The sequence below is a fragment of the Ammospiza nelsoni genome, chromosome 15, assembly GCF_027579445.1.
Source record: "Ammospiza nelsoni isolate bAmmNel1 chromosome 15, bAmmNel1.pri, whole genome shotgun sequence".
In the NCBI taxonomy this organism is placed as follows: Eukaryota; Metazoa; Chordata; class Aves; order Passeriformes; family Passerellidae; genus Ammospiza; species Ammospiza nelsoni.
This window is the reverse complement of record NC_080647.1, coordinates 16,960,206-16,976,890: the sequence shown is the minus strand read 5'-3', so window position 1 is coordinate 16,976,890 and position 16,685 is coordinate 16,960,206. Positions and strand designations below refer to the sequence as shown.

Below are 16,685 nucleotides of genomic sequence, written 5' to 3'. Positions count from 1 at the left end.
TGAGGGTCTCAGGTGGGATGGCAGCAGGGTTGTGGTTTCTCCCACAGGATTTAACCCCATGTGCTCTCATCCACCTTGAGCCTGGAGCAGATGGAGCAGCTAAGCTGGGCTTAGCTTTGGGCCAGGGCCAGAACTGCTGGCTTTGCAGAAAGGACCATCCTGACCCACCTGACTCTGAGGAAATGCTGACTTGCTGCCAGTCCTTACCAGACTTGGAATGCTGCAGGAGGGAGTTTGGTGCCAAATACTTTATCTAACCACAACTGCTGAGTGCAGAGGCTGCAAGTGCTACTGGTTTTACTTTTTTTTCCCCTCAAATTGGTCATTTCTGCTTACCCTATTTAATTTATACCATGGAAGACCACATTTCAACTTAACAAAAGTTTGTGGGTTTTTGAGAGTAGTGTAACTTGTACTCCTTTGCTCCACTGCTTTACAAATCACTTTTTTACCAAGTGCCTCAAGGACACAGCTTTGAAGAATAATGACAAGCATCAGGAAGATAAAAATATCTGCTCTTTGCCATCCTCAGACACACACCTTGCAGTGGGGAGAGGAGACAGACCACCTCTCTAATGGGTAGAAACTGGGGGATAAAGCAGGGGACAAGTTTGAATGAAATATCTTTTTGTTTAGAAGTTCATAGATCTTTCAGCCATCACAATTCCAAATTGAGCAGATACCAGCTGAGATAATGTGTTCATTTCTCACTCTGCTGTTGTGCAGAGAAAAAATGCTCTATTTCTGATAACACTGAGGGTTCTGTCTGGGGGGAAATGCAAAAATACATTTCCAATGACATCTCTTGTACTTTTTATGCTGTGCCTGAGATACTTTCAGAACAGAGCCCTGGCTTGTAAGGAGGAGACCCAAAGGAGAGCTGTCTGCTTGATGCCTGCTCAAGTTTTTTCTAGTCACTATAAAAAGATATTCCTGGTCTCCACAGCTTTGTTTCACATAGACTCTGAGAGCTACCTAATAATCCTTTCAGGAGAGAGTTTCTTCTAAAAGGGACAAGTTTTGGATGGCTTGTCACTCCTGGATGGATTGGGTGCCTAGGAGAGAAACCTCCCTGTTTTCCCTGAAACTGCTTCCTTCTAATGAGCTGCATTCTTGTGACAGAGCTGCCTTTTTATTGCCATGTCACTGTCTCACATGTTCTGCCTGTTAGTGATTTTCCAGCGGTGGCTTTGAGAATCAGAACTTTATTTTAACACAAACACAAACAAACGGGGCGACGACATTGTGACATTGCCATGCCACAGACACTGTTCCCTAGCACGGGATAGTGTTACCAAATTGTTTCAGCAGGAATTCTTGCTGAGGCCACTGGCGCCTTGTTGGGCCTGAATTCAAACAAACTGAGGGTTCAAAGGCATCCTAGAGGAATATATTCCAACTGCAAGAGGGTGAGGTGATGTAAACGTGCTTGCTGGCTTTTTCTTTTTTTTTTTTTTTAACTACATTTCTGCCATAGCAGGCAAATTCTTGTGGGGAAACACTTTTTCAGCTGCATCTGAATGGATTCAGCTTTAGGATAAACCCAGAAATGTTATGAAAACACCCTGAATATATTAAACAAAGGACTTTGAAGACATCAGAAATAGTGGGTGGGAGACAAGCAGATGCTGATGAGTGTTACCAATTTGCTGAAATAGGAGTTGTCCAAGATGAAGAGGGTAATGGCTGGGTTTGACAAAATGCCTGGGAGAGTTCTGAATCAGTGCAGGAAGTCTTCTCTTCTTCCCCAGAAAAAAAAAAAATCTTTGCTGAGTAACTCATCTGGAAGCAATGAATCTCTTTCCTCAAAGAAGATCCTTCCCCCTCACCTGCTGTGTCCAGGGCTGTGTTTGTCCTACACAGGCAGCTCCAGCTGGAGGATGTTACAGCCTCCTTTGTGCCTTGACTGAAAATTCCTCATTCCTGTGTGCCCCTGCTCCCTTTCCATGAACCTCTGTGCACTCCTCAGAGCCTCTGCAAGGAGCTGGGATCCCTGAAAGGCATTGCATGGGTTGTAAAAGCCTAAATAAATGAGGAACAGTGTTTGGCTTTTAGAATGTTGTTAAATCATTTTCTGCTAGGCAGTTGTAGTAATAATCAAATATCCCCCATTTCTGAGAGGAAAACTTGTTTTTGGCCACTGATTTTAGACCATGCAGGTACATGCCAAGGGAGAGGGGAAGTTAAATGAAGCTGGAAATACTTGATCAGGCAGCCAGGGAATCTTTCTGGGATATTCCCTGCCTTGCTTTGCAATTTTGCCCTGGATTTCTGCAGAGCCCAGGTCAGTCATGGTCATCTTTATTTTTCTTGTCCTGAGTCCTGGTGCAGAATTTACATAAACTTTGTAGTAAATGGCAGCTGGAGAGTGGCTGCTCCTGTTTACATTGGTTTAGTTAGAATTACAGCCTGACCTCTGATGCTTGGTTAGGACATTTTCCAAAGCAGTCAGAGACTGACCTGGGGATGATAAGGACATTATTGAAATTGTGCTGTAGGAAATGCTGGGAGTGGATACAGTCATCCTGCTGTGCTTCCAGACATGCACTGACGTTATTTGAGATCTTACATCGTAAATAGGTGTTAAAATAAAGATACTCTCATTAGCAAAATGCTCTGCATTTTCAGAGCACCCTTGGAGGCAAAGCAGTTATGATACATTAAGTGAACATGAGCTTGCTTCTTAGTTAAATGCTGTACCATCAAAAGGAAAATTACTGTCTTGTCAAATTTATTTAAAATTACATCCCAAAGGGTGTGACTGCATCCTTGTAAAGCTTCAGGAATGAGCTCTTATCTGGAGCATGTGTTCTCTGCAAGGCCTGATGCAGAGGAGAGAATTCCTGTGTCCTTTGATGCCATCCCTGCCCTGGTGGATGTTGCTGTGGCCCTTGGCACTGAGCAGCCAATTTTGGTTCTTTGCTGGGAGAGGGACGGTGGGGAATCCATGGCAAATGACCAAGAACAAGTCTCAGCTCGCTGCCTTTTTTCCTTCTTCCCATCTTAGTTATGTCTTCAGCACCTTGGCAATACTCAGGAAATTGTTTCCAATTCCTGTCTTAGGAAAACAAGATCATACTCTTGATTTCTGGTAATGAAATCCCTCTGTGCTTGGAAGAATCATTCCTGATCCTGTTAACAGTGAGAGCTAGATCCACTCAGAGAGGTGAAAACCAAAAATGTATAAATTTAGATTTCCCTTCTAGCACTTCTGGAGAATCCTGGTGCACAGAAAAGTAAATTTTTCTCACAAATACTTGCAGCAGCAGAGTGACAGAGCTGGAAATGAATGAGAGTGCCAGAATATGCAGTGACTTAACTGAGGGCAGCAAGTGCATGAAATGAGATTATCTTATAGAGAAAGGATAATTCTGACAAAAGATATCAGGAAAATTGAGTTGTCTGGAGACATCCCGTGCCTTTAAAGCTTACTGAACACCTGAGTTCCAAAAACCAGAAAATCATTTGAAGAATTTGTGAATTAATTCCAGTTTTAAGCTGTTGAAAAGAATACACACACCAGCCCTAAATCTTCCAACATTCCTAATTCTTCCTGATGCTGGAAGATGAAGTGCATCTTATGAAGGGATAAAAAAACGTTGTGTTTCTGCAAAGCCACTGAACAAGCTGTGCCTGTACTCTGGGGCTGGTGCCCGAGTCAGGCGTGTGCAGGCAGTGCTGGGAGCTTGGGCAACACCTTGTGTTGCAACTTTTCACCTGCAGGTTTGGCTGATGGGAGAACCTTCAAAGTGGATGTTTCAGTGGAATTTCTGTGTCCTAATTCTGCTTTTTGGCTGGGCTCTTGGTATTCTTTGAATGCAGGCCAGAGTGTTAATCCACACATATGCATACTCAGGTTTGTTAATTGCGAAACTGTAAAAAGTTGTTGGTTGCTGCTTTTGCAGGATTTTACCTGTGTGTTAAAAAACTGCTCAGGAATTGAAATGCTTGGTAGTAGGTAATGAGACCAAATGTCCAGCACCTCATCCTTAACTTTATAAAGAAGAGAGAGGTAGGAGAGCTGGTTTTGAAGGGATTATTTTTCAGCTCAATGTGTGGTATTTCACTGCTAGTGAGTTTATCGAGTTGTTCCTCACTCTTGTCCAGGTCAAAACCCAAGATACTGAGTGCTCTCCATATCTGGGTTCTGTCTGACCCTGTATTTATCACTTTTGGCTACTTTGAGCTGCTCTTAATCTAAGTTTAAACCTGGTGCATTAATGCACACTTCAGTGGAGTCTGACAAACTCTGATTTGGTGTTATCAAGTACTATGATCTGGAATAAAAAGATTTATTAAGTATAACACATTCATTGATTTTCTGCAGAGCAGCAGTCGACTATTAAGTTACATTTAAATGTTCTCATCCCTCCCATTCCAAACAAGCTTGAAATCTTGAGCAATCAAAGAATAAAAATACCTTTCTACTGTACATGCACTGGTGGGAAGTCCTTTGGCTGGATTGCTCACTGTTTGTTGTAACTTTTATTATAAAATTCTTGTTTGGGGAAAATCCTCTAAGGCAGCAACATTCATGCTGTGAGATTAGATGCCTGCTGACTTTATGGAGAGAAGAAAAGGATACTATGTCTGAGATTAATATTGCTGGGAGATTTTTCTGTCTCTGTTCTTTGCATTGCCTGAAGGAACAGGAGTGAGAAAAGGCAAAATTTTTTAAGGAACACATGATCAGACCTTTTTGGAGCAAAGGTGTGATGTAAGAAGAGCTCGTGTTGTTCAGATCAAAGTATCCTGTGTGTGCTGAGGCTGAGAGCAGATTCCTGGGGAGCACTGGCAGCATGGGGCCAGCCAGCCCTGATACTTTCCCAGAATACTTTCCGCTTCCAAGAAGGACTTCCTGAGCCAAAAGTGGTGTCTTTTGTCTTTAATATCCCTCAGTGGACTTTTCTTCCATCAAGCTGTAGAGCAGCTCTTTGAACTCACATAAGGGAGTCTGTGTTTTGCATTGTGGTGCTTGTCTAGAGCTTTGGCTCTGACTGTTGGGAAAAGTTGCCTTCTTCCTGCTATTTTTGTATTTCAGGGTTTATGACAATCAGAGCTACAAAAGCAGTGCCCCAGATTTGCTGCACAGGGCCAGCTAATTAAAATTGTTTAATCTTTTCCCAAACAGAAAATAATGCCCACAGGTGTGCCGTATTCCCTATATTTGAATAGAACCGGGCCCTGGATATATTTTATTTTATTTTTAAGTAATGTTTTAGTTTTTATTCTGTGTGAACTGTGGATTAATCTTGCTAAGACAGTTACTGGGGGCTCAGTGTAGTACTTTTTGTTGCTTCTTGTGAGGCAGGGTGGCAGCTTGGTTTGCAGGACGAGCAGTGGAGGAGGATGGAAGGGCAGTGGCAGATACAGAGCAGGACCTCTCAGGCCAAGAAGAATGGCCGTACTGATGGGATAAACCTGCCATGGGGAGAGCTTGGGCCATGGCTGGTGTGTGCTTTGATCCTATTATCTTCTTGTGATTGGAAAGCAATAGGATGCTACAAATTTTGATTCAGTTTCTGAAAATGCTGCCAGCAATTTTCAATTGTGCACTGAGAGTGTTCCCAACTTGGGGATCAGCTCTAAACACTGCTGCAGTTTCCTTGGAAACGTGTGTCAAGTCACTCAAACTCTGTTTCAGTCCCTGGTGCCCTTTCTAGTCCATTGCTGCTCTCAAACATTTGCCATAGATAATTTCTTCTGTTTCCCCCTCGTTACCATGGGGTCACTGAGGACAAAAAGGACAAAAACACCCAGCAGGAGAGCAGAGCTGGGACAGAGCTGCAACATCCTGAGTGGCCAGGCCAGAGCAGGAGGCCAGGGCCCACAGACAGCATGGAATCTGTCATGAACCATGGAATGGTTTGGGCTGGAAGGGACCTTCAAGATCATCCAATTCCAGCCCTCTGCCATAGGGACACCTTCCACTGTCCCAGACCCATTGACAGCATGGAATCTGTCACGAATCATGGAATGGTTTGAGCTGGAAGGGACCTTTAAGATCATCCAATTCCAACCCTCTGTCATAGGGACGCCTTCCACTAACCCAGGCTGCTCCAAGCCCTGTCCAGCCTGGCCTTGGGCACTGCCAGGGATCCAGGGGCAGCAACAGCACCTCTGCCCACCCTCACAGGGGAGAATTCCTCCCAACATCCCCCTGATCATATGAAGGCATCCCCCTTGTCCTATCTCTCTCCATCTTTCCTGTGGGCTCCCTTCAGGTGCTGGAAGTCACCTGGACCTTTTCCTCCCAGCAAAGCCTGAAGTTCACTCACTCATTCCCATTGTTTATGCTGCCTTTTCCTGCTTTGTTTCAGCTGAAGAAGAAGCAGGTCTATGTTGAGAAGGTGGAGAAGATGCAGCAGGCCTTGGTTCAGCTGCAGGCAGCGTGTGAGAAGAGGGAGCAGCTGGAGCACCGGCTGCGCACCCGGCTGGAGAGGGAGCTGGAATCTCTCCGCATGCAGCAGGTACCCCTGGCCCTGCTGGGCTCCTGCTCCACACACAGGAGAAAGGCACTGCATTTTTAATCTGGTGTTCTTAAAAAACTTCTTTTTCACTAGTTATATTCATGGATTTCCTCCATTGTATTGCTTTCACCTGATTTATAGATAAGGAACAATAGAGGATCCATCCTGTGACAAGATCAGCCTCATAGCTACATGCTGCTGTACCTTTAAATACCATGGCTATGTTATTTGAAATGATTTAAAAATTCTTGTTCACAGTTTGTGATTTTACATAAAATTCATTAACAACTGGCCTGAAAAGAGGCCCTTCAAAAACCTTTTGAATTTGAAAAAGCACACAAGGGTAAACTAGCAAAGTCAATTCTATAAATGCAGTTGATGGAAATAGATGGGAGTTTCATATAGACTGTATTGCAGTATTATTGAGAGTCTTTTTTCAGTGAAAAGAATGAATGAAAAGTAGATTGTGCAATTGTGTTAAAAATTACATTAACTTCAGCCTATGTTAAATACAGATAAACTGTCAGGTGTCTGAATTTTACTGGAAATAGGATGCAGGCCTGTGCTCTAAATCACATTTAGTGATTAGCTTTAGTGATTCAGCTTACTTTTATCCCCTAACTTCCATCTCTGCATAGAAATAGATATTTAAATCTTGGGGTTTTGTGTAGGTTTTAGTAGGAGTTACAGTAATTTGCTAAACTTTTCTGTTACACTTTTGGAAGATCAGGTATTCTAAACCCCACAGCTTTTTACATTGAGCCTGAGTCAACACCAAAATTGTTTTCCTGTCATGGTTAAAATTCTGAGCTTAGCATAAAATAGTTAGTTTGCCCTATTTCTATTCCTTTAAACCATTTTTTAAAAATATGTTTTAAGTCAAATGTCTTGCTTATGTGGGATTCCACATGAGACTTCCATATAAAACTGCAAGTTTTATTCATTGAACTATTATCTGAGCAAATCTCCATGTTTCCTTACATGAAAAGGAAACACTGCCTGCCTTCCAAATCTTGCTTTAGAACTGAATTATTTCAGTCCCCAGCTATACACTGATCATATTAATTTAATAGTCAAATGCTGTAAAATATTTTTGATGTATTTTTTGGGAAGGGATGGCACTAGTCAGTGCCTTGGTGAACACTTGGGAGTCAGTCTGTGTTACAGCAGGCATTATGGAAGGGCTGTGCACATCACACATCTATAGCACAGTCCAGCTCTGAGATGCATATTTGGGACTTTGGGAAGGCCCAAATACACATCTTTGGAAAAAAAGATACTTTTGGGCAAAAAGGCCTTGGGAGGATTATTTTGCATCTCAGGTGTTTTCTTGTTACCCTGCCCAACACAGCATAAAGCCACTGCATTTCCCTCTGGGGGGTTCTTGTGTCAAACCAGTGACAAAAAGCAAAGCAGCCAACCCTGAGCCTTACAGCTGCATCCTGAGACTCCTGGTTTTGTGTGCTTTGTTCCTTTCCTCCTGGGGCTCAGCGCCAGGGCACATCTCAGGCTGCCAATGTCTCAGAGTACAACGCCACAGCGCTGATGGAGCTCCTGCGTGAGAAGGAGGAGAGGATCCTTGCTCTGGAAGCTGACATGACCAAGTGGGAACAGAAGTACCTGGAGGAAAGTGTGATGAGACAGTTTGCTTTGGATGCGGCTGCGACTGTGGCTGCTCAGAGGTAAATGGGACTTTTCATAGCACTGGGATTATTTTCTTTTTCCAGCTGAATGTCATATTTCCCACCCAGGAATGTTGTCATGCCATCCTCCTGTGATTGCTCATCCTGTGGTCTGAACAGCTCCTCAGAGCTCTGCAAGCAAGTGGAGCTTGGCTGCTCTTCCTGGGAGCTGTGCAATTGCCAGCAATTAGAAATGTTTTTCCAGGGGAAGATTCCTCCACATGCAGGATCCACTTTCCAGACTAAAATTGTTCTGAGCCGTTCCTAGATGCTGTTGATTCAAAGGGGAAGAGGTTTGGGGTTTTTTTAATTTTTAAAACAGGGATCAGTCCTTGCTGAAGTCATGTGAGATGGGGTGAGCTTGGTGATTCACATCATTCACCCTGAATGGCTTCCTTGTTCTCCAGAATGTTTTTGCAAATTACTTTGTGGTATTGTCTGGTTACTAACCAGAAGCATCTACTAGGAAATTCTGCTCAAAACATTCTGCTGTGTATGGAAAGCACTGCTTGTGGGGGTGGGAAGGGGTCTGAAATTTGGTAACAAGCTCCCATTCCAAGACAACTGTACAGAAACACTTACTATGGCTGTGAATAGGCCAAGTGCCTCAGCTGGTTGGTAAATGAGAGCTGTTACTGGAGTGCAACTCCTTAGCATTAGGCCTTGCTTGCATGTCATTTCATTGCTCACTAGTTCATGGTTCTGGACAGCAGATTTTCCTGTAGATTGTTTCATGAGCCAAATCCAGATAGGGATGTTATTACAACTGGCTTCCCAGCTTGTAAGATCACACTGGAATTACAGGGGTGAAGCTGCAGATCTGCTGTGTTGGTGTTTAAAGACTTATCTTATCTTGCTCCAGAAGGAAGCAGTTATTTTAGGGCATTGATGCTTCTTGTGCACTGTTTTCCACCTCCCCAGAGATTCCCTGAAGGCTCCAGCTGCTGCTTGTGCTCAGAGGCCAGGTTATATTTTCAGCATGGGCTGATAAGTTGGGGCCTGGTCTATTGTTTATCATGGACTGGGAGGGGATGTGTTAGGCCTGCTCAGGTTTCACCAAATGAACAAGAATGTTGTCCAGTCAGGAAAGAGCCTCTGCTTTTCCATTTCCATCTAGATTCCACTAATTCCAGTGGCAACCTCATCAACACTGCCCAGATTTCTTTCCCTTGCCTTTAACAGTGGAAGCTGGCATCCCTTGGGAAGCTGAGGTTGCAGGAAGATGCTTTAGAGGCAGGAGCTGGGTCAGGTTGGGTTTCTTTGGTGAAGGATCTTCTCATATCCTGCCACATTCACAAGTAGAATGAAATACTCATTATTTGGTTAGTGGACTGACCAAGTATCACAGTGTTAACATTAGGCCTTATATTAGTCTGAAACTCTTTTCACCTTTTTCCAGATTATTTGGACCAAGCTGTTTAGGATTGCTTAAGAAACTTCCATGCCTTGTTCCCTTTGATATTCACATCCCCTGTATGATACTGTTGGAAGGAGAAGGGGAAAAGCTTTTAATCTGAAGAGAAGTGCCTGGTGTTCCTTTCCCCTCCTTGTGTCCTTGGATTTGCCTCCTTGATCACTTCAGAGTAGTGCAGTGACTCAGTTTAGGTGAGGCACTGTCCCAAAATGGACAGGAGGTTGTTGTTATAATGATCTCCATGTTTTTGTAATCCCTCTTCAGTAGGACACAAATGAAACTAGGAGTTGAATTTTTGAAAGACACTGAGCCAGCTTAAATGCAAAAAAAATGTGGATATCCATGTTTGTTCCATTTGAGCAGTACTTTTGTGCTGCTGGGGGAAAGCAGCAAAGTTAGCAGGTCCTTCACGTGCTGTAAGGTCCCTCATGTGCTGTAAGGTCCCTCATGTGCTGTGAGGTCCCTCATGTGCTGTCAGGTCCCTCATGTGCTGTGCTGCTTGTTGCAGGGACACCACGGTGATCAACCACTCGCCCAACCCCAGCTATGACACCTCCCTGGAAGCTCGCATCCAGAAGGAGGAGGAGGAGATCCTGCTGGCCAACAGGAGATGTCTGGACATGGAGGGAAGGTAAAGTGCACTTTGTTCCTGTCTGGCTTCTTTGGGACAGGGATTTGAGATGAACTGCCTGGGTAGACGCCTCAGAACCAGAAATTCTTGTGTCTTCACCAGCAGCAGCCATGTCAAATGCCAGACACTCATTTGGCCAAGGAAGTAATAAACACAGCAATCCAAAACCTGTCTTGATACTGAAGGCTAATGCAAAAAAGTCTTGTCTTAGATTTTTTGCATCTAGCTTGTTCCTCTTCTCTCTTCAGGGCATCTTCATCAGACCCCAGGCTCCAGCCACCCTTTACCAGGCTCACAGAGCTGTTTTCCCTGGGGTTAGGTCCCCAGTGCAGACTCCCCAAAATGTGTTAATTCTTTCTGTTGGTCTCAGGTCCTGCCCATTATTCTCAGGTTTGTTTCAGAGCTCCTTCCATGGCTGTTTAGAGCAGTTTCTAGCAGCCAGAGGGAGGTGGGTGTATCTCACGTGATCTGCTCTGTAGGTCGGAGAGCAGCCAGTGCCCAGGACAATCTCCTGGCATCCTCCCTCCACCTCTCCAAGTGCCTAAGGGAGCCCTAATCACAGCCATGAGGACACTGAGGCCTCAATCCAGGGAGATGGGAAACACTTAAACTGTTCTTTTTCTTTGCCCCAAAGGATTAAGACCCTGCATGCCCAGATCATCGAGAAGGACGCCATGATCAAAGTGCTGCAGCAGCGCTCCCGCAAGGAGCCTGGCAAGACAGAGCAGCTCTCCTCCATGAGACCTGCCAAGTCCCTCATGTCCATCTCCAACGCTGGCTCAGGCTTGCTGTCCCACTCCTCAACCCTGAGCAGCACCCCCATCCTGGAGGAGAAGAGGGAGGACAAGAGCTGGAAGGGCAGCCTGGGTAATTTCCAGATACCAGTTGCAATTCTGATTCAGAGCCAGCTTGGAGGGAAGGCAGGGGCAGCACAGGAGGGTGTGTTGGACAGATAGAGCAGCTGGCCTGGCCTGCAGTAAAGCTGTAGGATGGGACACATTTGAAATAGGTGCTTATTTTAATCACTTCTGGGAATTAGTGACTTCTGATACTCAGGCTCTGCCATTAGATATGTAAACCTTTATTCCTAATTTGCCACCTGATTTTAGGGATGTCTGGGATACAGTTTCCAAGGTTCCCAAGCACTTGCTTTCAGCTGGATGTTACAGCTGGATGGTGGTGTAAAGTCTCCTTGAATTGCAGCAGAGATTTTAATCAGGATTTCTATCCTGTAGTGTTGTGCCTGCAGCAACATGACTCCTGTCTGGAATGGCTCAACAGCATTGTTTGAGAAATGGAGTTGTAACAAAGCAAGTCCCAGGTGATTTTTTTTTTCCCTGGGAGAAGTTAGGCTCAGAACTGAGAGTAAAAACCCCTGAAATGTAAATGAGGACCTGTTGCAGGTGATTTCAGAGTGCAGATTAGTGCCCAGCTGCAAGCAGCAACATGGGGACACTGCTGTTGTTCTGGTACTTTAGCACCCAGGGGAGGGGGCTGCTGTGCAAAGGCAAACCTGTGCTGCCTCTTGAGGGAGGGTGCACTTTCCAGCTCCTGCAGCAATCAGTGCAGAGTGGTGCAGAGCTGATAGCAGTTAGTTTTCTGTGATTGTGACATTTCCTTCCCTTTTCCCACACAGGTGTTCTGCTGGGAACAGAATATCGCTCCGAATCCATCCCCTCCACCCCTTCTCCTGTCCTGCCCTCCACACCACTGCTGTCAGCCCACTCCAAGACAGGCAGCAGAGACTGCAGCACCCAGACAGACAGGGGCAGTGAGCAGGGCAAAGCTGCTCCTTCCCCTGCAGCTCCCACCCCAGCACGACTCCCCAGCACCAACCTGAGCTACAGTGCAGAGAAAACAGGTAACAGAGCTGAGCCCCAGTGCCAGGGGCACCCTGCCACCCACTCCCCATCTCTGGGGCAGCCCTGACCTCCCTTCCTCCCTCCAGGCAAACTGGGGTTGGTTTCTATGAGGACAAGTGTGATTGAGTGGTCTCAAACACACTGAGGGAATAAAAGAAAAGCCTGAGGAGTGGCAGCATAAGTGTGGGCACACTGGGCAGGGAGGTGCAGCAAGATTTGAGAATTGAGAACAGGGAGATGCAAATCCCTGGGCAGTCAGTGTCTGCTCTGAAGTAAGTTGTGAGTAGGATGTGGGGTTTAAACACATGGAAATGGGCTGTTCAAACTGGCTATTGCATTGAGGGGGCATCCAAAGCCAGGTGGACTCAGAGAGGGGGAGGGAGAAGGAGGAGAGGGAGCTATCACAATAAAGCTGCCTTGGTACCACCCCAGTCACAGGAGCAGCTTCAGCCTTGGAGATCCAGTTGACAGTGACTGTCCCAGGAGCTGAATTTGCTTCCCACAGAGCTCCCAGCTGGCAGGAGCTGCTCATTTTCCAGCCCACTCTGCCAAATCAATGCAGATTACACAACCTTGCCTCTTCTCCTTACAGACACATTACAATGCTGTTGTTCTTCATGGCAGAGAGTGTTTGCCTGGGCTCTGCCTCCTGCCCATGCTGTGCTGTTTAATGGGTATTGAGGGAGAACAGGTCTGGTGGTGAAAATCCACGCTGACTGCACTGGTTTACATGCAGTCACTCCAGTTCTGTGGATTTGTGTATCAGTGGGAGGTACCCAAAGGGAATTTGATAAAATTGCTTTATTTGTCTGGCTGCATATGTGGGAATTGAATTTTTTAAAACTAAATAAGTTATTAGCTGTCTTTAGCCAATGATACAAGATGACTTAAAGCGTTAATGTCACATTTTTAACCTGATTGAAGTTTCACCTTTAATTGTCTCTTGTTTTTTCCTCACCACATAGATGGGCCACTCTTCCACTCCAGCACTCTTGAAAGAAAAGCCCCTGTTCAGACTGTGGGGCAGGACCTCCCAGATGGAGAGATGGTAGAATACCTCATCTGAAAGGCTGTACCAGGATCTAAGCTGGGATAACAGTAGCAAGAAATTTGTAAAAGACATTTTTATTGGGAAAAAAAATGTAGTACCTGAGTAATAAAAGAACACTCAGCTGTTTGCTCTTGTATATTATGTCTCAAAAGTTTGGACAGGTTAATTTATAATTTGTTCTAAATTATAAAAAACCCGTAACACTTGTTCTTTGAAGGTTTCCCCCTTTATTTTTTAAATACTGGATCTGGTAACATCTGGAGAAAAAAACTAGACCTTAGGTGCACTACATCTATTTCATTTCAGTGTTTTTAAAGTCTCTTAAGCAGAAGTATCTGCTCTCACAGGTGCTGATACATGTCTAGCTTGAATGTAGTGAGGTGAGCTTAATGGCCTTAAAATGATCAGAACCAGGGACATGGTTGTGAGCATCACTTAATGGTGTTGGAATTCAGCTGTTCTGGGGAGCTTTGACAAATCTGAGCTGTGATCAAGGGACATTTCCCTTTCACTTCCTCTTCCTCTCAGTGTAAGAACTCAGAGTAGGTGTTTAATGTTCATAGGTTGAAAAGATGTCCATTTTCAGTGTGGTAACGTATTTTTAAACTTCCCAAGTTCCTTTTTTAATTATTTCATTATTAAAACAAACTACTCTGGTGATTAATGTCACATTTCATATTTGTAGTTCCTTTTGCAAGATTTGCCACACTTTTATACTTAAGTACTTTTTCAATAATTTTTACAGTGGATAGTAAATAATATATTGCATTCATGTTTTACATGAATTAATAAGGAGAATTTACAGGCCCAGCCCTGATCTGCTAGATCAGATTTCTGACATAATTCCATTGGCTTTAGTGAAACTACTTCAAATTTACCATAGCTCAAGTGGGAAGCTCTGTTGTAGATATAACAACTTAATCTACTGTATCTGTGGAGATTTTTCTCTGTAGCAGACTTTTCTATATTTCAAATACCCTTTCTATATTTCAAATACCTTTTGTATATCCCTCCTTTCTGGAGAGACTGGATTCTTTTTCACATAGCAAAGCTTCAGAGGTAGAGCTTTAAAGAGAAGCTCTGTGTAAAGGTTCAAGTGGCAGATTCTCTCCTTTCAAAATACTTCTTTAATTCATCTGAGGGGAGAGAGCAGTTTAAAGAAAGTCCCAGAGGCATTGCAGAAAAAAAGTTACATATTTAAGTCATGAGGTTCACTTGCAGAGTTTTGGGAACTAGCACAGATGCAGCAGTGCTTTGGTTACAGAAACTATAAGGAGATACTAAGACCAATAGAAGCACATGAGTATTTTTTTGTTACTGTCTTTGCATTTTATTAAAACACTTCAATATTGATTTCTGTTAAAACCTACTCTTTTTTTGTACTTGAAAATTAAAATATTTCATTAGCCAGTGGTCACACACTGGGAACCTGGCTAGTTTCAGCTTTCTGTTCAGCATTAGAGTAGCAAAATTTTCATTACAGATAATTTTACCCCAGAAAAAAGGAAATCCAGCAATTAATTATCACAGAGTTAGTGAATGTCTTTAATTCCAGTTTGACCCTACTGCTGTGGTGTTCAAATGAAATGGCCTCAGCAGCCCAGCAGGGATCACAGGAGTTCTACAGTGGGAGGGGACAGGTGGTGCCTAAACTCAGCCCTGAGCTTTCCTTCTGATAACAATCACTGCAAATCCAAGGAAAACCCTTCCCACTGTTTCTGGCAGCTTTGCTGCTGGTGAGGGACCTTCAGGCCACACTCCCAGTGCTGCAGAAGGCAGAGGTGGCCAGGGGTGGGCTGGGAGATGCTGTGGCCAGGCACTGCCAGGCTCTGTCTGTCCTGTGGGATGTCTGTCCAGACAGTGCCAGAGCTCCCTTCCCTCTGAGCCATTCCCCACTCTTTTCCAGGCACTCTGTCCACCACCACCTCATTCTCATCCCTGAGAATGTCTTGTTTTGTTTCTCTTGGTTTAATTCCATCTCACTTTATGATGTAATGCCCACCCTGGGTGATTTGATTTCTTTTCCTCCTCCACAGTTGTTGGAAATTCAGCTTTTCTCATTAGCTCAAGGTGTTCACCTTTTTGCCATTTCAGCTTAAGTATCTGTATTATATTTTATAAATTTGGCTTAAAATGAGCAAGGGAAATCAAATGCCATTAAGTGGCAGTGTGAGTGGGGGAGAACTGTTTGAATGCTTTTCTCTTCCTTTAGAGTCAGGAAAAGTAATATTCCATCTTTGCAAATACATTTCAGCATCTGGAAAAAAGTTTTATGAACTGTAGGGCTCTAAATAAACAGTTACAACTCTCTTGATTCACATAAATTCTAAAATGTCTGGGAAAATTTGGATATTTTACAGATAAAACTTCTTTCAGAAAACTGATTTTCTCCAATCAGTATTGGCTGTTCAGGTGAAAATAATTGGTTTATCCTCCCTGCAGCTCACTGATTTCAAGTGGAGTGCCACTGCATTTTATTTTTACAAATCAAAGAGGACATGACAGCTTTTTGTGAATAAAATACAGCAACTATCTCCTCCAGAAATGGAAGCCAGGCTGTCTCTACAGCCTGAACCATCAGGATTGCAGCAGCCTTGGCAGTTCCTTACCCACTGAAGTAATTTTGGAAGATGATGCAGTTTCACACTGCTTAGGTCGGGCTCTTTGCCTTATTTTGTATAATTTCAATTTCTTCCAAAAAAGCAAAACCCCAAAACTTTGCTTGTGGAAGCTGGAGGTTGTTTTCTTGGGAGCCATCAGGAATGTATTTTTCCCCTGGAGCTTCCTCAGAGCCATCCTGATGTGAATGTAAACGAGCTGCTTGCTTTGAGGAAGATGTGTACCATAGTCTTCAGTCTCTGTACAGATTTTTATTTTGTTTTTAAAACAGAACCTGCTTTAAGGAGACAAACTGCACACCTAGTTCCTTTGCCTTCTGTAGAGCTTATTTCTAGTAGAAAGTGGTTTTTAACAATGATTGCAATGACCTTTGCAAACCAAAATTTTAGACTAAGAGTTTTTCTTAAACTCGGGTATTAGAAGCAGAATTGTAGCTTTTATAAAGAAAGCCACATATTCTTTGTAGAGCAAAACAAGAAAATGAAGTTTAGTTATTTTTTCCTCTTTCCTTTCACTGCTTACAGAAAGGCCAAACTCCCAAGTCCTTCCCTTGGGCAGTTCCTTTGTGGTTTCACTGCTCAGGGAACTGCCTGAGATCTGGAGACTTTTGTTCCACCTGGCCCAAGGTTGTTATTAAATTAAACAGCTCCTACCTGCAGCTCCCGGGGGGTTAAAGTAGGGATTTAGTGTCTGGGGATGTGTGAGGAGTCTGCAGGGGGACACTGAGGTCACCACGAGTGCTGGGGCTGAAGTTCTGCCCCTGTGGGCTGTGCTGGAAGCTGAGCATGGCCTTTGCTGTGGTTTTTGGGGCTGCCTGGGTTGGGGGGACACTCTCAGAGTTTTATCCAGGCCCATTTCCAAGGTCACCTCCTGCTCCAGGGGCCAGAGTGTGTGGGACACCCCCAGACCGGGCTCTGCACAGCAGGCAAACCCAAATTCACACCAGACAAACCCAA

The 16,685-nt window shown here is 44.2% G+C and overlaps 1 protein-coding gene across 2 annotated transcripts in view; it reads left to right on the top strand.

Annotated features, from left to right (window-relative positions):
* The window catches only part of AMOT (angiomotin), a 59,322-nt gene extending 43,210 nt beyond the window's left edge, over positions 1 to 16,112 (top strand). For both annotated transcript variants that reach the window (XM_059482824.1, XM_059482823.1), the window contains exons 8-13: positions 6,321 to 6,470; positions 7,962 to 8,152; positions 10,075 to 10,197; positions 10,832 to 11,064; positions 11,834 to 12,058; positions 13,025 to 16,112. In XM_059482824.1, coding sequence (XP_059338807.1) covers positions 6,321 to 6,470; positions 7,962 to 8,152; positions 10,075 to 10,197; positions 10,832 to 11,064; positions 11,834 to 12,058; positions 13,025 to 13,125 — 1,023 coding nt within the window. In that variant the 3' untranslated portion in view covers positions 13,126 to 16,112. The remainder of the gene's footprint in view (positions 1 to 6,320; positions 6,471 to 7,961; positions 8,153 to 10,074; positions 10,198 to 10,831; positions 11,065 to 11,833; positions 12,059 to 13,024) is intronic.
* The last annotated feature ends 573 nt before the right edge of the window (positions 16,113 to 16,685 follow it).